The sequence below is a fragment of the Pteronotus mesoamericanus genome, unplaced genomic scaffold (genome assembly GCF_021234165.1).
Source record: "Pteronotus mesoamericanus isolate MK-2021 breed Mesoamerican mustached bat unplaced genomic scaffold, CSHL_Meso_final contig_1018, whole genome shotgun sequence".
NCBI lineage: Eukaryota > Metazoa > Chordata > Mammalia > Chiroptera > Mormoopidae > Pteronotus > Pteronotus mesoamericanus.
In genome coordinates, this window is record NW_026555002.1 from 2,072,594 (window position 1) to 2,097,878 (window position 25,285).

General features: G+C 59.8%; 1 protein-coding gene across 4 annotated transcripts in view; it reads right to left on the reverse strand.

The window, feature by feature from the left end:
* The window catches only part of AGAP1 (ArfGAP with GTPase domain, ankyrin repeat and PH domain 1), a 415,191-nt gene that overhangs the window by 256,454 nt on the left and 133,452 nt on the right, over positions 1–25,285 (reverse strand). For 2 of the 4 annotated variants that reach the window (XM_054571255.1, XM_054571244.1), the window contains exons 2-6: positions 22,694–22,752; positions 18,777–18,864; positions 18,088–18,099; positions 4,480–4,565; positions 1,900–2,041 (exon numbers count right to left, since the gene is read on the reverse strand). In XM_054571255.1, the coding sequence (XP_054427230.1) occupies positions 1,900–2,041; positions 4,480–4,565; positions 18,088–18,099; positions 18,777–18,864; positions 22,694–22,752 (387 nt within the window). The remainder of the gene's footprint in view (positions 1–1,899; positions 2,042–4,479; positions 4,566–18,087; positions 18,100–18,776; positions 18,865–22,693; positions 22,753–25,285) is intronic. The other 2 variants (XM_054571257.1, XM_054571253.1) reach the window with 1 other exon arrangement.

A 25,285-nucleotide genomic window follows, 5' to 3' on the forward strand; every position in this document is an offset into this window, starting at 1 on the left:
ACTCAGCGCCCACCACAGGACGTCCCCAGGGCCGCTGTGGAGCCGTCTGGGGCCTGTGTGCAGACACACGGGCCACCGGGCGGGGGGCATGGCTGAGGCGGGAACACAGAAGGCCGGGGGGACGCAGTGGAGAGCCAGGTGCTCTGCACCCCCGCAGGACTTCAGCGGAACTGCCCGCTGGTGAAATGAAAGGACAAGAGCAACCGTGTTGCTGACACCTGAGTGCGCAGGGAGAGCCTCAGGCAGATTCCTCTGTGTGACCCCTGCCAGGGCCTCTGACCTCCCCTCCACTCCTGACCCCCGACACAGACGTGTCGGACAACGTATCACTCAACTCGAGTGCCCTCGCCGAAAACTCGCCCACTCTTTGTCCCCGAGAGTCCACAGCAAAAGGCACCACGAGTCCTCCACACGACCCCCGCCGCGGACTCAGGGGCAGCCGGCCGGGGGACACCCACCCACTGCCTGGCCTCGCTCAGAAGCGCCCCGAGCAGGCCTGCAGAAGGGGACGCTGGCTGGGAGGGCATCGCTTCGCCTTTTGGAAGCTTGGAGCAGGATCTGCTGTGCATGGGCTGCCCACTCTGAAACAGTATTAAGAATTTCCAAGTCACCAACTCAGACGCGCCAACTCTGTGCATCAGAACAAGGACCTCTTACGGCAGCGTCCTATTTCCTCTTGACCAGTAGAGGGCGTTCCAGACATAAAAAAACCTTCCATTTGGTTTTAGGTTACATCTCCTCCTGGTACTTATTGGACTACTGGCCATTTAAAAATGTGCTAACAAAACAAAACAGAACAAAACAAAACAGAACCCTGCGGTGGGCGGGTTACTCTCTTGACAACCCAACTCTAACCCTTCACATCCAGCGCACTGGGGACAAGCTTTCCGTTCATCGCACAGCGCTGCACTTCCAACATGCCCGCCTGCCCGGCTCTTTGCGCAGGGCTCCTGCCCCAGGGCCGGCCCCCCCAGAGGGTCCCCTGCCGCCTCAGGCCCGGCTCCGCGCAGCGGCGGGCCGCCCAGCCAGGCGCTCATCAGGGAAGCCTTCATCAGGGTGTGGAAGGGCATCCGTGTGCTGGTTCTATTTTATTTTTTTGTTGTTTTTTTCTTTTTTGTTTTGTTTTCTTTTTTTCCCCCACGTGCTAATTCTAAAGGAATGAATGAAAACAGGCTATGACCCCCCCTAAATGAGAAAATAATCCAATTTCCCTTGACATGACTGTTTTTCAAGTCGCCCGTATTTCTCACAATGCCGTTTGAAAAGTAACCGTCCTCTGCTTTTTGACAGGGCGCTGCCGGGCGGGCACCAGCGCGTCGGCAAGCCTGTGACTGAGAACGGAGCCCTCTGCCTGATGTCGCTTAAGAAGTTTTAAGTGACTGGGAAGTAAAGGATGAACAGGCTCGTACAACACTTCCCCGCTCTCTGCGGGGCCTTGTGGATCAAAAGTGAAACAGACTCTGAGGCACTAACAAACGGGCAAAACAAAGCATGCCGTCCGGCAGAAGTCAGCACAGCTTTAAAGGGGCACCCAGGTACACAGCCTTTTAGGCTGCGTATGCATTTTTCCATAACAGGGGGAATGAAGGCAACCCAACATAAAAAAGAACAGGGCGCAGGTTTTATTTTTTCTTAAGCACTTCGGGGGGCTGTGTATGTTGTATTGAGGCAGCTAAGTGATTTCTCCACAGTGTCAACTCGGGAAATGGGACAATTTCACGTTTGTGTAACAAGGGAACCTCCGGTGGGAACTTATTTCTTCTTAAACCGCTGTCCAATTCCCCCGCACCAACGACAGGGACCACACGCCTGTGCAGGCAGGCGCCACCACCAGGACCCCGCCAGGACCCCGCCAGGACCCCGCCAGCACCGGCGCAGCCGCCCGTGGACGCCACTCACCCTGGGTGCCCACGAGGACCAGCGGGATGTCGCCCGTGTTCCGGTAGTTGGCCATCCGGCTGTAGTAGTGGTACACAGTCTGGAAACTGATCTCATCCTCCAAGCTGAAGACGAATATCACAGCATCCACCCACATGGCAAACTAGGAGAGAAGCAGGGCAGGGAGCTCAGGAATCAAGAGAGGAGCCTCACATCACCTTCGGGAGCACACACATACACGGTCGACAGACCCCCCCCTTCCCCTGCTGCGCCCCGCCCCTCGGGCCAAGTCCAATGCTGGGCTTGGCTGTAGCCGGTGCCGCGGCTTTGCCAGCACCCTCTCATCCTGAGCACCACGTGCCTGGACTGGGACCCTCGTTCCCTTCGCACCCAGGACTCCTGCCTCCAGAGAACCCCAAGGACACGTTCTTACTCGTGGGGACCTCAGCCCTGTGTCCCGACTGCAGTCCTGCAGACGGAGGCACCCGAGTCACTGGGGACGTGCTTTCGGTTTCACACTAAACTCCCCTCCGAGCCCCCCAGGGGCTCTGAGATGAGGGGTCCTCCCCGGGACCCCACAGGCTCCTCAGAAACCAACGCCCCCACCCTGGGACCTGCTCCTCCGCCCGAGGTGGCATGTGTGAGACCCGCTGCCGATGGGCTCTAACAGTGCCCTGCCGGGACACTGTTATTTACTGTTACAGAAATTACCGCAATTAACGAAAATCGGGGGGAGAAAGGAAAACCCAACAACGGCCCGTCCGCTGCCATCTCATTCCTGTTCCACCTGCACCTGGGGAAGCCTACGCCAGACCCGCTTCCTCGGAAATGACCGCACTGCTCGGCAGCATCATCTTCCTCGACGCCCAGCGCCAGCGAGCAAAGCTGGCGCCCAGGGAGCGGCGGTCCCTCCCCGTCCATGTCACCGGGACGGGGCCAGCGGGCACCGAACACCCTCCTCCTTTCCATTGGAAAGGAATTAAAAAAAAAAAAAAAAAGGCACAAAACCCACTTGCTTTCTCTAGAAGAGCCTGTGGCTCCCACCTCAGTTTTGTGGCCAAAGCATCAGGTCTCACGTATTTGGGGAAATTTTTGGTGGTTTAAGCTCTGACTTCCACATATATATGAAGAATGTATTCAGTTACAGGAGAACATTTGACATGATAAAACTTCAATAAACCTGAAGTTCAAATGATAAAAACAAAACTGAATGAGAACAAGAACTCAGGCACGAAGAATCCCGAGACAGGCCTGAGCCAACATGCTGACCCCTGATGTCCGGCCAGAGACGCCGAGGACCAGCGACAGAGGACCAGTGACAGGAACCCTCCCTCTCCCCTCGCTGAGGGGGGAGGGCGCCTTCAGAAGGCGCGGGGTCCTGGGGCCGACCCTCTTCTCCCAAGACAGCAGCCTCGCAGCCCGAACGTGCGTGCGCAGGCGCGCAGACCGGCCTGACCTCGCGAGGGGCAGCCGGCTGCCCGGCTCCAGCAGGCGGCGGCCCCCAGACAGCCGCCCGCCTGCCCCCAGCTCCCTCAGCAGCTGCCAGAAAAACATAAAGCCAGCTACTGAGCACAAGTTTCAGACTAGCCCAGGGCAGGGGACACGAGCAGCCACCAAGTCTTGGGATTTCGCCCATGAAGCCGCTGGCTGTGGGCAGAGTCCCTGAAATGACGCGGTATCATGAAAACAAACACGCTTACACACGGCGACTGCAGACAGCTCCCTTCCCCGTGAATGTCCAAGCACACGCTGCTCACTGTGTGCAAAGCCCTGCCCCACAATTTTGAAAGGCTCCATCCTGAGGTCCCCCGAAGCAGAAATCTTCAGGGTGAGCTCTGGGCCTAAGGTTTTGGAGAGCCGTGTGACTTGATAAAGGACTGGTCCTCGGGGACCCGAGTGTACACTCTCCTGTGTCCAGAGACCAAGCCGGAGGCCGCCCGGGGTCCTGGTTCTCCCCGCCCGGGCACCGGGGCCACCGGCAGGCAGACACGGGGACCGTACCCTGTCACCACGTCCAGCCACGGGCGCGACCTAGGGCGCTGGCCGGGATGCGCCGGGCACCCACCTCCAGGCGTCCCCGGAATCTCTGAGCGGACCCCGGGGGGGCGCCCACCGACTCGGCTCACAGCCTGTGCCCAGCTCGTGCACCGCGTGCGTAACATCCTGAGGTGCAGACAGACGCTCTCCACACTCACGCTTTTCTGGTTCCAGGATGCCTACCGTTCAAAGAACCTGCCCAGAAGCCATGCTACACTGCACACAGGTTCAGCGGGGACCGAGTTGGGCAAGGGGGGCAGGGTGCCCCATACAGAAATTTCCAGATGTCAGTTCAACTGAGTTGACAAATCGGTGCAGACTGTGCCTTCCCTTCATCTTAAAACCAGGGAAGTGCCAATCAGCTGCACAATCCGAGATTCCCTTGAGGGTTTTAGCTGAAGGAACAACAGCATTAGCGTCCCACAGATGAGCGTTTCACGGTGGTGTTTCTCTGTCACCTTCTGCTGAGCGCACTGGACCGACTCCTAAATCCAGCTCCAACATCTCCAAACTTAACCAGGAACCGGAGAAAAGGCCGGGGAGCTGCTGGCATGTAATACTCACCTGTGCCTCTGGGGGGCCCCCTTCATCTCTAATCAGCAGCAGATAGCTCTGTCCGTCAACCACAATCTCTTTCTTGAATCTGCCACCTGCCACACACACAAAAAATCTCGTTACGCAAGAAAGACAGGGTGAGCGGAGGGCAGACAGACGTGGGCTTCGCTTGTGGAAAAATACACCCTGGGCTATCGCCCTGGGGGCCACTCTGAGCCTTTAGGAGTGGGTTTCGGATCTGCCTCCGGCAACCACTGGGCTTTGAAAGGACTGAGCTCAGATTTCAACGTTTGCCTTAGAGAACCCGTGCTCGTTTCTGGTTGGAACCCACAGCCCCGCACGCAAGGCCAGGGCGGCTCCTGGCTGGGAGGGTGGGATTTCAACGTGGGCGTGGTGCTTGGACGCACAGGGTGGGAGGCAGAGAGCACCAGAATTGTCATTGTCTTGTTGCTCGGTTTGCAAAACGAACGAATTTGTCGTGCCTGTCCGGTGCCTGGTCTAAGACAGGCTGGCAAGTCCGAGGCTGAGAACCTGTATTCTCCTCAAGAGAAACCCAGTTCTTGGTGCGAACACAGAACGTCATGGGATGGTGTCTCGCAGTCACAGAGCACGGGAGGGGGAGGGTGCCGACTACCACACACGGTTAGACAGAACTACGGACGGCAGCTCCGCGAGGAGACAGAGCGGTGCAGCGGGCAGGCGGGCGGGCGGAGAGGGTTAGGGCCAGCTGGGTTAGTGAGATGCCCCCGGGAACCCCTGCTGGACAAGGCGGGAGGGGACAGCCACGCGAGGTGGCAGGGGCCGTCCCTAGGCCTTGGGTGGGGGCGCCCAGGCAGGGCGGCCACGCCCATCTCCCAGCACTGCCCTGGACCAGCCTGCCAGGAGAGAGTGGCTGCCACTAGGAGTCCCTCTGCATTTCCACAGACAGACCGCCTTCCAGGATTCGGGGCTCCGAGTCCAGCCCAGCGACCCCTCCCGGGGATTCTGAGCTCCTTTCTGAGCGAGGACTGCATCGGTACCTGGCCTCCCTCTTAGCTCCTTGCACAGCTGCCTTCCAGAACTCCATCAAAACCTCAAAACACCAGGTGTTGGAGAGCCAGCTGGCGGGAGAGCCAGCTGGCGGGACCCCCACCCTGCACCGACCCCAGAGCCTGCCCATCAGGTCCTCCGCCCCCCAGAGACCACTTTGCTTCTCCCCCAGTGGCCCGACGAGGGCGCCTGCTGTCCCTGCGTCTGGGGTCTGGGCTGTTCCTGCACCCGAGCCGCAGGCTCCAGGACCTCACCAGGGCGGGCCAGCGCACGCGCACACACAGAGGCACACACATCCACTCCTATGCCCCTTCCTGGGCACTGGCGCAACAGGTAAGGCACACTCGCTTTCTTGGGGGGTCGGCTTGCTCAATACTGAGAACCACAGACAAATTTCCCGTATTAAAAGAAAACAGCCACCCTCTCATTTTGACCCCCTGAGGCACTGTCACCAAAACAAGGGCAAAGTCTGCGCAGAGTCAGGAGGAAACCCTTCCGACAGGGACGTACCAGACCTCCTGCCCTGGACCCAGACAAGCCCCCGCCGCGCCCAGCGGCCGGTCCCAAACCGCCAGCTCCTTGTCAGCGAAGGATCTCAGCACCCGCTCCCCCGCCCCCCCCCCCCCCCCCGCCCCCGGCTGGGCTGTGGGCATGACAGAATGAGCTGGGACACACCCGGCACAGGACCAACGCCCCCGGCCCCGCCCCACCCACCGTCACAGCCACCGGGCTCTGACCAGCTCTCCACAGATCCTGGTGTGGCCAACACCTGTGATGTGGGGCTTCTGGCCTTCGGAACTGAGAGACGATACCTTCCTGTCGTGTCAGACACATGCATCAAGGAACAAAAATTAAACACATCCATTTGCCATGATCCCGAAGGTTTAGAAAGGAGATAAAACTCAGCCAGGCGGCTAAGCACCCAGGTAGTGAGAAAGAATAGGATTAACACAAGCGCGGGTAAACAATAAGCCCTATCACCGCTGATGGTCCGCAGGCTCCCGCAGAACACGGCCGTCGGTACTGGGGAAACGGCCTACCAGGGAAGGAAAGAGACTTCCGGTTCCCATCCTGCAGCTAACTCTGGGGACAGAGGGACTTCCAGAGGATGAAAAGGGCGTGGCGCCAGGCTGGGCCTCGCTGGGCGCGGCCACCCCCGCCAGCACTTTAAATCCAGCCCCGGCGTCTTGCCCCACCAACTGCTCCCTTTCTACCAAAATCTTTGAAGGCGCCGCCAAACACGACAAAACCATTTCATTTTTGATGTACATTTCTTAAATGTCTATTTTATGACCTAATTCCCAGTTATTTTCCTGCGGGTCCGCTTCGCCCCATGCCGTGCTCCTTGTACTTGCTACGCAGCCTGGCCCGCGGCCCGCGGCCCGCGCTGTGGGGGTGTCACATGGGCGGCGGGGAAACCTCCTCGGGCTGCCAAGCGGTTTTATACGTTAAATGACTGCAGGGAGAGTTTTACTTTTAGAAAGTCTCCCCCAGCCTCTGTACCGGAGACACCGACAGGTGTCTGGCTCGGCACTCCTGCGAACAGGTTACAGGTGTGCGGGGAGCGAGGCGGGCAGAGCCATGCCGCCAGCCGCTGCGGAGGCCCCAGGGCTCTGTCCTGTGACGGAGGCCCCTCCTTCACTCAAGTCCATTCCTGCCACGGATGCTGTGCGGTCACTGGAGAGAAAGAGGCAGAGGAATGGGCTGGACCGAACAAAGCGTCGCTCCTGGGCTCCATGCTCCCAGAGGATGGAACTCAACTTCGCGTTCAGTCTGTTCGACTGCTGCTCCGCCGGAAGGGGAGTTTTCGGGGTCCCTGCCCTGGTCACCCCCGTCTGCCTGCAGTTGGACATCTGAAGTGCGTCAGGATCTTCATCTCTTCCCGCGATGGGCGAGAGGTGAGACTGAGTGTGTCCACGAGGACAGGGATGCACACACGCATGTGTTGTGAACAGCACGTCGGGAGAATAGAGTTGTTCTGTTTTTTAAACATCTTTTAGAACGACTTACAGGTGCCCTTAGAACCCACCCGCAGCCGAAGCTGCCGGAGGCCTCACGGCCGCCGCCCCCCGCCCGGGCTGCCTGTTGCAGGCGCAGCGCGGGGTACGGGCGCAGCAGCCGGGCTCCTGGAGGCGGAGACGGGAGGGGCAGAGCCGCAAGAGGCCCTCTGAAACACAGGGCGGTCTGTGTGGGGCGGTGCCGGACCGCATAAGGGGGGAGAATGAAAGAGCGAACCTCATCTTCCTAATCCGGGGGGCAGGGGGAGCTGAGTAAACACCACCGCAGATGCCCGGCGTCGCTGTCTGTTCCCTTCTACCCGGACGGAAGGCCCTCCGCGCGCCTCGGAGGGGGCGGCGATGACGGCGCGCCCTGGAGTGTGCTGTGCTTCATGAGGGCTTTCTTCCCGCGGCACCCCCAGGGTTCCTCACGACATCTCGGGGTGCAAAGGCCGCCACCAACACCCCATCTCCTGCACGGAACACGAGGATCCACCCGAGGGGAACCGCGGCCCCCGGGTCCACACGCCTCCCCTGTGCCCTCTCTTCCCGGAGTTTCTACTCAGGCAAGGTCTGCGCAACACCACACTGTCACCGGTGAGCTGCGTGGCCTTGCTGTGACGGTCGGGCGCCCACAGGGCGGCCTGGGGAGGGCAGGGCCCGTGTCCTCCTCGCTCCACGCACAGCTCGGGCGCCCACAGCTCAGCCCCGCGGTCAGGAGGCGAACAAGAAATCCACCTGCCTACACTTTGTTCCATTTTTGTTTCTGCTGTTCATCTTTACTTTCCCGTGCATAAGCAAAGAATGAAAATTTGTCTTGTGTTTGAAACTCCATTTGTACTACTCTCCTTTGCCGCAGAAAGGGGAGGAGCGTTGTTCTACCGCTGACCTGGATTGCTGTCCATCAACCGTGACCCTGCCCTGAGGTGCAGGCCGGCCTCACAGCTTAGAGGTTTGCGTCCACGAAAACAGCTTTAACAGTCGCCTGAAAAGCTCCTCTTCCTTACTTAGCCCCGGGTCTCGCTGTTTCCAACAGCTTTGGCCGAGCGGAGCGAGAGGGAGGGACGCACTGCAAAGACTGAGACTCTGATTTCTCCGAGAGAGTAGACAACAATTTTAATCACAAATCTGCCAGAAATTTTTGAAATTTATTTTACTCCGTTAGCTTTGATAAAAACACTGATGTCAGTAACTTATTAACATTAAGATTTTTGGAGAAGTTTTGTATTGTGACATTTAAAAGAAATGTTGGACCACATGTTATTTTTACACTGGGAAAAAATTTTTATTGGTAACATGTTAGTTTACAAAGTTTAACCAAGTCAGATTTTATTTCCTCTGCCAATTTTTTAAAACTGACATCGATTTTTTTTTTCAGTAACTATTGTTAAATGTGCCAACAGTCAGGGCCCGATGTGCACTGCCTGCCGTGGCTTCCACGGTGACACCGGGCTGTGGCCACGGGGACAGGGGCGCCTCCTGTGAAGGCCGGGGTCCGTGGAATGGGTTTAGCCCCCGTCTAAGTAAAGGAAGAAGGGAGATCGGGAAACAGGCCGAAGCTCCGGGGTAAGGCGGTAGCTGGAGCGTCGCTAGGATTGAATTTCCTTCCCTCTGTTCCTAATGAAATGAGGGGCGAAAAGTGAAAACCAAAAGCAAGAAACCGCACGCCCCACCAGGAGAAGGGGCATGGCGCCACAGGAAGAACGGCGCCAACAGCGGCCTTAAGAAAAGAGAGGGAGATTCTAGAGCTGGTGGCAGGGGCTCCTCATCCCACGCCGCAAGCCCCGTAGCGTTGGCGGAGAGAGGCGAAGAGCTGGTCCCAGACGGCAGAGGGGCGGGTACGGCGTGAGGGGCTCATTCTACACTGTAATTCAGGAAGACGGCGTCCGGCCTCGGGGCTGGCCCCTGCACTCTCTTGCAAGTGACGGAGATGTGCGATTGATGGCTGGCAAGAGGGAACGTGGGCAGTGGCCTGTCTCTGTCCTCCCTCTGGTGCACCCACCGTGGGGGGCTCCTGCCTCAGGACACCCGCTGGTGGGGGCTCCCGACACCCTCCGTCTGATGGGGATTGAGAGAGAGCGCGCCTCACTGCGCAGCCGTCCCAGGCCGTGAGCGGCCAGCCTCCGCCTCAGCAGGGCAGGTCCGGGCAGATCGGGAGGAGGGGAGGGCACAGGACTGCTGGGGGCAAAGGCAGAAGCGGGAGGAGGAGGCAGGAGGGAGCAGGCAAAACAGCCGGTGGAGGGGGAAAACAAAACCCGAAAAGCAGAAGGAAATCCCTCACAAGTGCCTTCCTCCCGAACTCAGCCGAAGGACAGGCATTCAGAAAAACAGGGCTGGGGATGGGCGTGGGGCCCAATGGGGGGCGCACAGGAGACCCCGAGAGCGAGGAGGAACCAGGACGCCCTTCCGACTTTGATTCAGTCTGGCTTTAAATCCTGGCTCTAGAGATCCTCTCCCCTCAGAGACCTAGCCCCTCCCCCATTGTCAGCAGCCCCCGAGACCCCCGAAGCGGCAGGAGACAGTAAGCCGGACCCGACCGAAGGGCACAGGTCAGGACCTCTGTGCGCTAAAGGTCACGTCTTGACCTAATTCGGTCTCAGCCCCTGAGCCCTGAGGTGGAGCGACCCCCTGGCTACTTTCCCATGAGGGCAGACAGAGAGACAGGGGGACAGACCTCAGAGCCACCCTCCACACCCGGAGGGACCGACCGACCCCCTGACCTCACCTCCGGCCAATCAGCTTCCAGCTCAACCCCGAACCCCTAACCCTGTGTCCTGTGACTCTGTCCTGTGGAATCTGTCCCCTACTCGCCATTGGGGAGTTCGGGCTTTTGAACATTAGCTCCCGTTCTCCTGGGTGGTGCCCCGCCAGACAAGGGGCCAACAACATCCGGTGTCTAGTGTTTGGAGGCTCTGTAGCCCCAGGTTGACTGGCTATTTCTGTCCCATAACAAGGACCAAAAACATTCTAAAAGGAATAAACAAAATGTGAAAAAGGACCAGAAGAGACACTGCTAAAAACTTGAGTTTCCAACACTGAGAAATGGCTTGAAATTAACACAGTCAATGAGATTAAAAAGACAGAAATAAAGTATTTAGAAGTTAACTGACAGGAAGACAGAAAAATAAACATAATGAAAGGATAAAATGGTACTTCCGACAACAAATCCCCAAAAAGAGAACTAAAAGGCTATTCGGAGAGGAAATGCAAGGGAGTTTTCCTGAAATGCAGAAAGATCGGTTCTGCCGATCAAGACGACGTTCCGCAACACACCGGAGACCCGCGTCGCTGTGAAAGCCAGACGGCGCAGGCGCTGGTGACAGACCCCGGGTGCCAGCCAGCGAGGGTGGGGCTGCTCACCAAGCGACAGGCTCCCCAAGTGCTGTCTGTGCGAGGGGCCCGTCCCTGGAGGATTCGGGAATTTTGAAAACAGCTCATTTAAGTGCTTCTTACGCGTATGTAACTGTTTTGGAAACTGAGTCGCAGGACCAGCCGTTGCGCAACACGCCCCAAGAGCCCGGGCCCAGGGGATGCAGTGGGCACATCCGCGCTCGCGGGAAGCGGCGCGCGCCATCTGGACGCCAGGAGACTTGCGGCTCCGCACTGGCTTCTCACAAACTGCAAAACCGTGCAGACCAGCACCCTGACACATCCCGCCTCCTCGTGAGAGACAGGCAGGCGCACGTGTGATGACTGCCACCTGTGCGTGGCTGGCCGGTACACCTTGGGGACGTGTCGCTGTGCACTTAGCGCCCAGCAGGACTGGGGGTTCCCATCAGCACACGCGTGCGGGACGAGAGGGCTTCTGCTGCGGATTCGCCCCAAGCGTTGCAGCCCCGCCGCGCCCGCGCCGTGGGGCCCCCAGGGGACAAGCAGCCTGAAGCTGGGGTGGGCTCAGTGTGCACGCTGACGTGCCATTTGTGGGGCTCGCGTTTTCTCAACATCAAGCCAAAAACACCAAAATTGACCGGACGGAAAGGCAGATGTAAAACCAAAACAACAGACTCTCAGGCCCTACCCTGTGTTCATAAAAACAGCTTCACTGTTGCCTTTCACCAGCCATGAGTCTGAAATGTGTCAACCAGAAAGGAGTACAAGGTCTGTTAATGAAACGCCACGTGTACCAGAGATCTACGCAAAACATGTTTTAAAAACACGATGTTGCTGCTCAAAAAGAAGTTGCAAACTAATGTTTGAGGAAGTGGTTTGTTGCCTAATAGTTAAATTCCATTTCCTTACATCTTGGCATAACAGTTAAACAGAATAAATTCAATTTCCTTATATTTCCCTCAAGATGTTGGAGGAAAATGTAAACAGGCAGTTTAAGACATAAAACCTATTAAGAGCTCTCTCCCCCAAACAGTATCTTGTAAGACCAAACGAGACGCAGAGCTCTGGACAGGGCCTGGGCTGGCTCGCCTGGCCGGTCTCCAATCGCCACTGCCCAGCAACAGCCCCAATTTCACTTTGGTTAAGTTTTATCAGTATTTCCTCCTTTACAAAAACAAAACAAACTGAAACTGCTGTAAACTAACATTCTCCCGACAAGACGTTCCCTGGGTCGCTCGCTGGCTGCGGAACCTCAGAAGCGCGGCCCGGAGCCGGGGCCCCAGACCTGCTCCGCGGCCTCCACACGCGCGGGCTTCCCTGCAGAGCTGGTTTTGGAAATTAAAAGCCAAGCCCCCGAAAGCACACGCTGCACTCCACAGAACTCAGAGCTTCTCCCAGCACCTCAGCAGCAGGCCCAGCCTCGGGCGCCCTGCCGTGGCCGGCACGCCGGGTGGCGGGGGGTGCCCGCGGGGCTCGGGCTGGCCGTCGCCCACGCCTCCCCGCTGGCCGGCATCTGAGTTCCCTTCTGGGACAGCACCTCTGTTGCGCAGCCACGGGGAGGGGGGCATGGGCGGGCCCACGCCGGCAACCTGCCAGGTTCCTTCAGCGGCACAGGTACCGCATAAAAATGAACTACCAATCACTACGTTACAGCAGCGACTGGGGAACCCCAGGTGGAAAGCCGCACACGCAGGGGGAAGTTTTGAAATGCAAATTCAAGGACCAGGGAGAACCAGGAGCACGGTGTCCAGATAAGGAAAGACGTGTGTCTCACACTCACGCTCCCGCAGTGAAGTCAGGGCTTTTCCCGACACCCCGCCATGATCCCACGTGGGCTCCAAGGGCCGGGCACTACGTCCTGCCCCCCCACGTCAAAACAGCTTCTGAAGCAGCAAACCCTCGGCTGTGCTGCTCACACTGCTCCAGGGAGGGGGTTCGGGAACCCCCGGTTGCAGTCTGGACATCGACGCCCGCGAACGGTGTGTTTCCGTCTCAGGCGGGGGCTCCCACAGCACGGGAGGCAGCAGCAGAGGGGACTGCACCCGACTCACACTTGCCTACTAGTGACGCCCACCGCTTCTCATCAGCACAAGCTGTGTGACAGCGCTTCCGCGCGCCTTCCCTGTCTTAGGCGGACAGGGGCCGGCTCATCTCTGAGGTCACCCACCCCCCACCGGGGCGGCTGCTGATGGGACAGGGGGCGGCGCTCAGGTGGCCAGGCAGCGACGGGGAGCGGCTGCAAGTATGGAGGAAGCCTCCCTCACTCACCGCTGCGCACCTGCTCCTAACAGGGGGTTGGGGACCCTGTTGTAAAGGGCCAGGTGGTAAGGGTTTTAGGCGCTGCGTGCGTATTCTTCTTCGTTTCTGTTGACGTAGGTATTGTTACAAACCTTCAAGATGCCACGACCCCTGTTGGCTCAGGGGCAGCAGAGCGCAGGCAGCTGCGTGGCTGTGGGCCCGGTGGTCGGTCTCACCCTGGACGCTGTATTTCTCTGGCTTACGCACGCCGGCTGCGGGTTGGATCGTCATTTTCCATTTTCTCTTGGGAGACTCCGTAACTGTTACACTCCCATGGAAACAGTGTAACTACGTGAACGGAAGGAGTCCAGCAGGCTTTGTCTCTAGGCGTCTGTCCCCACCCAAGAGGGGGCTTTGGTCCCCGAGAACACCCGAGGACGCGGGCGCCTCCTTGGGCGCGCGTGCACCCGTCGCTGCCTCTCTGGCCGAACCTGGCCCGGCGCGGCCCAGGGAGCCGCGGCATCGGGGACATTTGAGAGCAAGCGGCCTGCATCTGCAGCGGTGCCCCGCCGGGCGCCTGGCCAAGCGCAAGTGTGGGCCAGGACACCTGGCCCTGGACGCCCCCCCGCCACCCGCCGGCAACCAGTGTCCTCCGAACTGACGAGCAGCTGCTGCTCCGGACCGGGCGGGCGGGGGGCCTGTCGCCGCCACTGCGGGAGTGAGCTCCCAGGTCCAGAAGCTGGCTGAGGGCTCCCCTGCTGCGGCCTGTTGCGTCCCCGTGCGGAGCCGGCGCTGACGCGATGACCCGCCAGGGGCCCTGGGGCCGGGCCACCCTGACCCCGTGACAGCCCCCCTGCACGGGCCGCCCCCCCGAGCGAGGGCACCTCCCTCTGCCCCTGGGCTGCAACAGCGGGTGTGTTCACCAGCCAGCCTGGTGCGCTCCGAGGTCACGCACGTACACCCGCCTGGGGCCCCTGTGCCTGACCGGGCTCCACCCTCCCTTCTTCACGCCCCTCCCCCAAATCCAGTCCCCTTGGTATGCAGGTGAGGACATGCTGTGACTTGGTTTCTGTTACCAAGCCACGGCACCTGCCACATCTTCACACACACACTCCCTCCATCCACGCAGGTGGCCCTCGCAGAGCAAGGACCCCTGCCACGTCCAGACGCAGGGCAGGGCCCCCGGCCGGCACACTCGGGCGGCAGCCCGAGCCTAGATCCTGCCTGGGCACCCTCCCGGACCGGGGCCTCAGGAAGCCATCCGCGGTGGATGAAAGGCTCCCCGATAACCATGCCTGGCCTGGGTCAGTCGCCAAAGAATTCCTCAGGTCAAAGCATGTGAGCCCGGAAGCTGTCGTCTCTTGTAAATAATTAGCGGCTGCATGTGGCATATGTGCCCACATAGGCGTGTACGTGCTTGCAGGTGTGCGCGCACACACGCGCACACATGCACAGGCAGTTGGTCCCCATCCTTCTCGGGTCTCACGCCGGGTCCCCGCTGTCACCTCCGCTCCCAGGCTGGCGGCCCTGGTCCTGGCAGGGACACACAGGGCAGGGGGAGGGGGGCGCACAGGGGGCCTCGGGGCACCTGCTTTACACCGCAGGCCCTGGCACACAACCAGCAGCTCGGCGCAGCGGAGCACACCCACATGGGGACAGGGACCCAGGCCCCGGGCCTGCAGGGGGGAAGTGTCTCAAGGGCAGATCCTTGCTTCCTATTCCTACGCAAAACTGAATGGCCTGGTTTTCTTTCCTCCTCCTTTTTTGAAGGGAGAGTTAAAGACTGAGTGGTGGTCACAGGGCGTCTGTGACCAGGTGCACAGGAAACGTGAAGGACATGAACACACAAGGGAGGTGGGAACTCAAGTTACCGGGGCCAACGTCACCCCCGTTCTCACTGGCAGCCATGAGTGGGGGCCCAATGGCCGGGGGGACAGTCTCATCGGGTCCCCCTTCCTGAAAGGGCTGGCCGCTGTGACATGCCCATGAGAGGGGTGAAGGTCACACGTGCAACTCAGTGGGTCTTGGTGAAGCCCAAGACCGCCAGCAGGGAGCGCCGCTGCAAGGCCTGGGCAGCAGCCCATTCTTCCTGCCCCCAAGAAGTAACTGGGGCAGCGTCCACAGCTGTGAGAGCCACTTCTGTGTAAACACCGTATATGTACACGAGACACGCTGTGGTGGGCTGGACTCGATCCCCCAAAAGTCAAGTTCAAGTGCGAACCCCCGATACCAGGAACGACCTTATTTGGAAATAGGGCCTTTGCCGATGAGGTCATGTTGGGGGAGGGTGGGCCCTAAATCCAGCCACTGGTGTCCTCCATTCCGAGAAGAAGGAAGTGTGGATGCGCAGACAAGGCCATGGGGCGACAGCGGCAGAAACTGGAGTGAGGTGCGTGCAAGCCCAGGGCCGCCAGTCATGGCTGCAGCCCGCACGGGCGCGGAGGACACAGGCACGGGGCCGGCGCTCCCTCAGCGCCCGGGGCGACGCAGCCCCGCCGGCACCGTGAGCTCCGACTCCTGGCCTCCGGGCTGGGGGAACAAACGGCTGCTGTTTTACGCCACCACGTCTGTGGTGGTGTCTCATGGCAGCCCTGGGACTCGCTATGCGTACATGCAAGACATACACACACACACACACACACACACACACACACACACACACACACACAAGCCCATACAAAAATTTTACTCTTTGGATTACATTCATGGAATCCCAAGTTTCCTGCTGAGTAACCTACTTCTGCACCGTTAATTCCCTAGTTAAAAAACACATAACATCTAAATCCATCATCATTTAAATTGTATCTTAAAAATGATCTGAATTGTGTGAGTCAGCTGTCTTTGCTACAGGAGACACTGCCAACCAAAACCACACAATGAAAACACGACAAATGCATCCTCCGAGCTCCAGCTGGAATCGCCCTGACAAACACTCCCCTCCGGTGAGGGGCCAGAGGCCGCCTGGCAGTTTCTACAGAGAGAAAACTCCTCTAAAAAACAGGAAGGCCCTCCCCACGGTGACCCTCCAGGCAACCAACAGATCCCCGTCCTGGGTCAGGAGCGCCAATGGGGGTTCACACATTCATTAAACCCAAAGAACCACCAGGGCCGCCAGGAGAAGGGCAGGGAGCCCCGTCGCACCCTGCGGACGGGCGGGTCTGCAGCCGCCCTCGGCAGCGGGCCTGTCATTTGAAGCCCTTGTCCACGTGTGGCCCGAGGCAGGATCGCTCCCGCAGTTATAAGAGGAAGGAGCACAGATGAGAAGGCAGTAATAAGACCAAGAGACAGGCAGGTCTCCCAGGTGACTCAAAGTCCAGGCGCCCGGGCTGCCGTGCTCCACGCACACCCGGGCAGGGACGCAGGACAGTCCCACCCCCGTGAAGATGCTCCTCAGTGAGGCACCCGAGCCATCGGTGCACTCGACGGATCGCCGCGCGGAGACAGGCTCCCGACCACGGGAAAACACGCACTCTGTCCAGACAGCGAGCAGTCGGGGCTTCTCTCGCCAGCTTTCAGAAACAGCCGGCTTCGGCTCCTTCCTGTGCCATTTGGGGACCCGCCCAGGCGCCCGGGGACAGGACGTGGGAGTCAGCTTCCTGGTCCGGTTAAGAGGGACAAAGGCATGGCCACCGGCCTGCCTCCAGAGAGGCACAGGTGGCCGGCCCCTGGGGAACAGGGACTCAAGGGGGCGCAGGGGCTTCTGGGCACCAGGCAGCACGGGGAGGCCCCAGCGAGCGTCCGCTGCGGGGCCCCAGGGGCGCCCTCCAAGCTCCCAGCAGCTCCCGCCCCGTGGCCGGGAGGCAGTCGGGGAGCGGGCAGTGGCCAGGCGGCCCTGGGCCATTCTCCTCCTGGCCCAGGAGGCCCTTCCACATACAGACGCATGCTCTTCTACCCTTGCAACCACGCATTTGGAAAGCTGCATGCGATGCCACCAAATTCAGGGGAGCGAAGCGGGTTACTTGAAAAACCGAAGAACCTGGGCTATTAGAGATGGTAGTTGGGGTACAATTTTCATTTTTCATGAACGAACATTCAACAGAAACACCTTCGAGCTCATCAAAACACAAGGCCAGTTGCAAAGACGTCCCAGTCAGGCTCACAAGAGATTAGACAAAGCAGGCCCGTGCTAAGGGGAGAGGCAGAGTCGAGACAACAGGGGGCGGGAGGGGCTTCCCTGAGTGAGACCTCCGGAGACTCCTGCACCAGCCACGCCACACCCACCAGCCACGCCAGACATGGGGAATGACCATAAGAGAAGCCAGAGCACCCGGACAAAGCCCGGGGCGGGACCAGAATTGGGGGGGTGGGGGGCGCTGTCCCTGAAGAGGTGATTGCTTCTCAGGCCCCCAGCAGCGGGGGTCATCAACCCGCACAACGGGCGCCCGAGGGGCACACAGGAAACCTGACTCTGGGAACTTCGAAGCTGCGCTGGCTTGGACCCAGGGAACAGGGACAGCGGTGCCGCAGGGGCAGACCGAGGAGGAGGGCAGGAAGCCGCCTGCGCCCCCACCCGCCCCGCCTCACTCTAGACCATGCGCCCCTCTAGCACCTGCACACACTTTCCCGGGACGGCACGTGTTTTCTTATCCATTCTCACCTTCGAGCCTTCGTGTTCACCTTCGACCTCCCTAAATCGTCCCCTCAGCCTCTCCCTGATGTGGCCACCGAGAGGCTTTTATCCGTTTGCAAAATTCCACAAACTAATGGCAGAGCCCCAAGCATAGACCAGAGTGCCCGCCGCCGCCCCCCCCCCAACTTTTCTGCGGGCTCCCGTCCCCAGGGCAGGGGTTAAATGCTAGAACAGGTGTTACAGGAGACACGGGAAGCTACTCAGACTACTGCTAAAAACACATCTAAGGGACAAAACAGGGTGGAATGTTTAACTTAAAAAAAAAAAAGGCAAAATGAAACACAACAGGATGAAGCACAGGACGAGAGGGAAGGGGACGCTACAGTACGAAGCTGCGCCTCGCCTCTCTCTCCAAACAAGACAAGCGCTACCATGAGGAAAGGGCATAGTTACCTGCGTCCATATCTGCAAAGAATGGAACAGCCAGTAAGAAAAAGAAGGAACCAGAAATTCAGTGTCTCAGAGTTGGATTTTAAAAGGTTACACGGAGAGAAAATATAACTTAGAAACGCTACCTGTGAACTCTATGGGGGCTGTATGGGTTCCTAACGTTACTATATTTTAGTTAAAGCAAAAAAAAAAGAAAGAAAAAAAAGATGTTATCTGAAGAAGGAAAAGCCTAACGGCAAATGAAATATCTTATTTTCATGCAAAATGATCCTTACAGGTTTATAATATAAAGGGGAAACGTACTCCAACACATGGCAGCCTGAACGGCTCCGGTCCATGACTAAACCACAGGACATGCAAATTACGCATAAACGCAATATCCAGAGCAGAGCACTGGCCGGGCACCGTTCTAGGGAGTAAGGCTGGGTTACCATGTGCAAGGTCAGAACTGTCGGGGAAGAAATCAGCGCAAGAGCATTTCAGGGTCTGCTCTTGCTCCAAACGCCACAGGGACAGTCATCGGTCGGCTGCAACGGCTACTGGAGCAACAAGGCACCTAAGGGTTTCTACTGCTTGGTGTTTTATTACTTTCCTGACAGGTGATACATCAAAGTAATGACTTAGGATAAGCTACAGAAAAATATACAAAACTAAGCTCCCCTAAGCACGCGCCTGCCCGCCGGACAGCCTACCTTCGGGAGATTCCTCCTGGACGTAGGTGCCGGTCAGGTAGCGGTGCACCAGCGCTGACTTGCCGCTGGCCAAATTGCCCACGATCCCCTGAAACAGAGCAACAGATGATCGTTAAGGACAGGGACGTCAGTCTCCTCAGCAACCTGCAAATGGAGAGTTACAACCGGCGGCGGCGGGTCTACACGCAATCACAGCCACGCCTCGACCGGAAGGTCAGAAATGGACTCCGGAAGTCCTCCTGCTGGAGGAGAAGGGACTAAGGCCCCTGGACACCAGGTCCCCTTCCATCAGCCTCGCCAGCTCCCGGACCCGCCGGCCAAGACCCTTTGCCGGAGAACCCGGGCGGTGGGTCGGCCAGGAAAGGGTGCACGAGGCAGGGCGGCGCCGCATATCGCAAGCCCTCCACCCCTGGAGCCGCACCGGCAGCACCAGCACTGGGAGTGTGGGGGAGAGGAGGACACTCCGGTGCATCTCAATCACGATTCCGGGCCGGAGTTCGGAGCCGGGTCGGACCGGGGGACAAGGGCCGCGCCAGTTCATGGCACCATGGGGAGGGCCTGGCAGGGCAAGGCCGGCCCCAGGCAGAGCGCGAGCGCAGGCTGGCGTCCGAGCCGGGGCGCGTGGCGCAGGGAGGAGGAAGGGGCCCCCGGCCTTCCTAGACTCAGAGCGCCCGCTGAGACTCCGGAAGACAGGGGCGCAGGCTGGGAAGCCCTGGCGGGCACGCGCGGGGCTGGCTGTGCTCGGGCCATCGGCAGCAGCGGCTCCCGCGGCCGGCCACCTCCGAGACACCCGGGCGGGGGTGGGGGCTCGCGGCTGCGGCGTCTCCGCGCACCTGGGCCTCCCCCTGCCCCACCGGGGCCCGGTCTCCCTCCTCCGTCTCCTCCGCCTCCTCCGCCTCCTCCGAGTAGCTGCTTATGAAGCACAGCTTCCTAGCTTTTCACCTTTTCCTCCCCCATGACAACTTTCCTATCTGTGCTTAAACATGATCAGATCAAGTCTTTATGAGAAACAACACACAGCAGCAGCCCCGTGGACCTCAGCAACACGGGGTGAGCGGGCGGGCGGGTGAACAGGTGAGTGGGCGGGCGGGCGGGTGGGTGAGTGAGTGAGTGAATGGCTGAGTGAGCGAGTGAATGAGCGAGCGAGCGAGCGAGCGGATGATCCTGACCCCGGCGAGCCTGGGCGAGCCGCTGTCCGACCCCAGCAGGAGGCCAGGCTTTGTGGACAGATCCTAAATAAAGTCGTTTCCCTTCCTGCTTTGACTCACGTCTTCCTTTTACCTTAGGCCCCTATAATCTGAGAATTTCTCCCTATTAATTATCCTTTTGCTCTAGGGCACCTGCTGTTTGTCAGCTTCATGCTGAGGAAATCCAAAACAGTTCACCACAGAATTAAATTTTTAATTAAGATGAGAGTTTCTCTTTCCTGAGGAGGAAAATGCTCAGCCTCCCGTGCCGGGCAGCCCGCACGTTCTGAGCGCGGCAACAGCCTCCTTTGTCGGAGCCCGCGACCGGCCAGGGCCCGGGCTGACCCCTCAGGAGGAGCTGGCCCGTCAGCCCGGGGGTCAGGGGTGGCTCTTACGGCGTTTGAATGGCCCATTTGCACACCACGGGCAGAAACCAACAGCAAACCAGGTGGAGGAAATAAAATGAGCGAAAATGCTCTTCCAGCTGCAAAGCTGCCCTGGGGCCCGCGAACTGCCCCTGGGCACAGACAGGAGCGCGGTGCTGCTCAGCGGGGCGTGCGGGCTCGGTGTGGGGTGGCCAGGCAGCACGGGGAGGCTGTCCTGGCAACGACGGGACAGGGCTACGCCTTTCAGGCGGCCGAGGCCGTGGCTGCCGGCCGGCACCCTCTGGGCAGGGCGTGAGCTCGCCCTGGTCACCTCCCAAGGGGAAGGAGAGCGCGGCCTCTCCCCGGCAGCCTTCGCTGCTGTCCCAACGTCGCCGCTTACCCGCTGCCCCTGCAGCTTGCTCGGAAGGGGGTCAAGGCTTTCAGTAAAAATCCCACTTGGGAATTCGTCACAAACACAGAAGTAGGACGTGGCAAGCAGCTGACTAACACGCCCCCCCCAAGGCTCGATGTCCAGGGTGTCCCCGCTCCTTCTGCCCGGACAGGAGCGCCAAGCGTGTGCCTGGCATAAGAGGGGCTGGCGTCTGGCTCCACAGTGGCACCCAAAGCAGCTGCCGCTGATGACCTAACCCTAACACGCCTTCAGGACTCACAGGGCTTGGCGCCACCATTCTCGAAAAGAAAGCAAACAGTGAGACCTTTTTCTCTGACAGATTCCAGAAGTCGGATCGCAAAATACGACATAAAGAGTCCATTGGAGGCCTGCTATTATGTCCCTCAGCTGCGGCATTTGTCCAACAGAGTCAGGGGCTCCGGAGGCGCTGACCTCAGGGGCCACCTGTCTCAGGGTGCGGGCCAGGGCGGGAGACAACCTCAGCCCTGTGGACGCACGGGGCCGTCCCTGGACAAGGGAGCACTGCCTGCAGACGTGGGCAGCGCCTCGGCGCAGACGTGCTCTGCCCCCGCGCCCGGGCCGCCTGCCTCCCCCCGCGCCCGGGCCGGCGCCCGTCCAGGGCAGAGCCAGCCGCCCCGCCACGGGCCGGGGCAGGACGCACAGAACTGCCCCTCAAGGCCTATTGAATCCCCCGCATTTCCGCGTCCACAGCTGGGGTCAGGCCCGTCCACCCCATAATGTAACCCCCTCCGGTTCCCCTGGCCCTTTAGCCCAATCACACGCTGTCCAGACGCGGCAGAGTCACGCTCAGAAGCCATACACGCTCTCTTCAAAAGCTGGACATTCCTTATTGCGTAATCTCCTCATCTCAGAAGGGAGCCACCTGAGTGCCCTGTCCCCCACCCCATGTGCAACCGGGGAGGGTGTCCAGGGCCCCCGGGGGTCCCTGAGCAGGCAGGCCGGAGCGGCTAACAAACGCGGGCCTGAAAGAATGGAGTGGCCCGCACCGGAGCCAAGCCATTCAGTGTGCGCCAGACAGCGGGCGCTTCTCTGCCTCCAGGGCGCAGTCAGAGCCCGTCGCTGCGGGAGTGGCACACATGCACACGCGTGGAGACACACACGCGGACACATATTCACACATCATATATGCAAATATACACATACACACAAGTACATACACATTCACATACATGCATATATGCACAGGTCCATATACACAAATATATACACATTCTACACACTCATATATACAAATGCATATACATATAAATATACACACGGGCATACAATGCACAGACACAGCCCCAAATGCCACTTATTTCACACACAGAGCTCGGTCCCTTCAGGCTGTGTGTGTGTCCCCTCCTTCCCCCAAAGTGGAGGCAGGGGCTGGTGCTCAAAGGTGTGGCTGCAAGAGACCCAGGTCATTCTTCATAAGCTCATTTTAAGCTTTAAATAATCTCATTGAAAGCGTAGCCAAAGTGTATTCTGTGAATGAAATCCTTCTTTGACTTCTAAGCCACTGCTTGGTAACGCAGTAAAAAGTCCCATTTTTTTTAAGGATGAGTTCCAGAGCCTGGTGAATCATTAGAGAAACTTTCCCTGACATCCGGCAAAGGGTGAAAAAAGCCGTGGGCCGGGGGGGGGGGGGGGTGGGGAGCATCAGAGACACACACACACACACACACACACACACAAGAGCAGTGACAGACACCCCACACGGGCACATGAGGCCGCTCAGGCTGGCCGTCCATCGTGGCCTCGCGGGTGCACTCGGGGCCCCAGCCGCAAGCTGCCAGACACTCAGCCCTTCCAGGGACACCCCCAGAGGTGAGCCCCACCTCTAGACCCCAGGGGTACACGCCTGGGCGTGCTCACAGGTCGCCCCGCCTGTGACGGAGCCCCTCCCGCAGGGGGGGACAGACCGTGGCCAAGGCCGGAGGGGGCACTCACCACTTTGAGCTCCGGGACGGAGCGACTGAGCGTCCATTCCTGGCTGTTCACAAAGGCATCTGTAAAACAGGAGGGGACACAGAGTGAGACCCACGGCCAACTGAAGCGCAGGGTCGCAATGCCCCCCACGTGCCGGTTTCCAAACCAGACGACACTGGACGGCGCACGCCGCTCCCGGCGTCACCGCCGCCCCCGAGGAGCGGCGGCTCCCCTGGGCCCACGCAGCAGGCAGCTCCACGCCTGCGCGCTGTGCCCTCCACCACCGTGCCCACGCTGCCCCGGCCCGGAGGGGCTCCCGGACTAACGTCCTGTCTGCAGGCTCCTGCCGGCCCCAAGGCCCGCCCTGGCCAGGGCGTCCCGGCGGCGCCCGTTGCGAGCTGAAGAGCCGGGAGGCTCCCGGCGCCCCGGAGCCGCCAGCCCGTCCGCTTCTGGCCTTTTAGGTTCTTGCCAGAAGTCACTTGTCTGAAACCCCGTTGACCAAGTTACAGAGGAGGACAGCCGGGTTCTGAAAACCCGCACGTCCACGACGTAACGCCCGACGGCTCAGAGGGCTCAACACTGAAGTCTCGCTGCTCGCAAACACACCGGGCACTGCGGGTCCGGTCGGGGCCCCCCGAGAACGTCTGAAGGCGAGGGGCCCAGCGGCGGCTGCAGCCTCAACGCATGTGGGCTGGCCTCCCCGGCCTCCGGCCACCGTCTCTCACTCTCACCCCCACATGCAGGTCCAGGGCGACCCGCTCAACACAAGTGACCCACACGACTGGAGCTCCCACACCCCCCGTTGGCCCCTTCTAGTCAAGAGACCACGTGCCTGAGACCAGAGCCTGGCAGCCGCTCCGGGACCCCCGAGCCAACAGCAGGCCCCTCTCCTTCCAGGCGGATTCATTTCCCACATATTTTCCACAGAATCAGGACCCTCGTCATCCTATGTTACATCCACGAAGACGTAAAGCGACTCACAAAAGGCCTAAGAGTCAAGAGATGCCACCAGATTCAAAGGGACACACGAGATTCGAACAACACGGGCCTGGAGCGGCAGCCGACGGCAGAGCCGCACGGCCCCCCCCGGGGTCCACGAGGGAGGACAGGAGACGCATCAGGGAAGCAAAGTGGGCGCAATCCATGGGGACATGAATACAAGGTGTGCAGCCACCTGGCCCACAGAGACGGAGGTGCTCGGCAGGGGGACCCACCAGAGGGAGGGGGGCAGGGAGGGAGGGTGGCTGGTGGGGCAGGGGCCACAGGGCGCTGTAGCAGCTGGCGCCAACGCAAGACCCCAGCTGGGAGGGACTGGGGACTGGCCCTCGGCAGCATGGGCTGCACGCCCGGGGAACCGGCCGGCCGGCGGGCAGCGGTGCTCCCGCAGCTCAGAAGGAAAGGTGTTTGTGCAAGCGAAGGTCGAGGGCGGCTTCTGTCCCCGCTGAGGTGAGTGTGTTGGGGGCTAAACACCAGAACGCTCAGGGAGCCCGACGACATCGTTGGAGAGCAGCTCGGGATTCAAGCTGCCTGGTGAGGAGAGGATGAGAGTGATGGTGGCCCAGGTGGACCTCCTGCCAGGGCGCGGGCTCCAGCCCGGGGCGCCGCATGTGGCTGTGGGCTCTCTGCACGGTGCTCACTCCACCCTGCACCCCGGGAACTCCTGCTCTTATGTCTGAGCAGCAGGCACGACGACCAACGCAAGGGAGAGACCTCCCCTCCTCTGCATTTGCCCCGTGTCTGCACCCACCTGTTTTACAGCCTCTGGTATGTGAGGGCCGAGGCCCCCTCCTGCTGGGGACCAGGGCGGGTCTGGTGAGGGCAGGCGCAGACTAGGCCACCTCCCAGGAGCTGGGCTCCCACAGCCCGGCCCGTGGCCGGAGCCGTCAGCCACGGGGGCCTGCGTTCTGAAGCTGCCCCGCCCTCCCGGGCCCCTCCCCTGGTGGCCTCAGCACCCCCACGGCACCCCTGACTCACAGCCAGGTCGCATGCACACGGCTCGTCTCCGGAGGACAGGCAGACTGGAGTTCTGACGGGTTTCAGGGAAGCAGCTTAGCGCTGGCCCCCGACGTCCCCAAGTCCCTCCCTGGTCTTTCAAAAGACACAGCTCCAAAGTAGTCAAGGCCGGTTTGAGGGCAAAGCTCCTCTCTCAACACACAAGCTGCTTTTGCTGAGCCTCCCCTTCCAGGGCCACCTCTGGCCCACGCGGGCCCTCCCTCGATGGCCGTTCCCTACTGACCCTGGCCGATGGGCAGACGACAGACCCAAGGCCATCTGGGACAGCAAACTGCAGGGGGACCCAGGGGGAAGAAAACTAAAAGCAAAGCCGTTTCTGTTTCTCTTTATGTTTATTCCCAGGACATGTTTGATTTCCCATCCCCAAACTTTCTCAAAACCCATCCTGACTACAAATTCCCTTCATTCTCTGCTTACGAACAACACTAATTGAGGGGCTCAGCTCTTGGTCTGTTTTCCAAAATATTCCTGTGCAGAACCACAAGTTTAACCAGGAAACATCGGGCCCTCATTAGACTACACACAAAATATGCATCCCCACTTGAAAGCCAGAAACGTTGCTGTTTGAAAAACCTCCTTGTGCCGAACAGCAGCAGCACG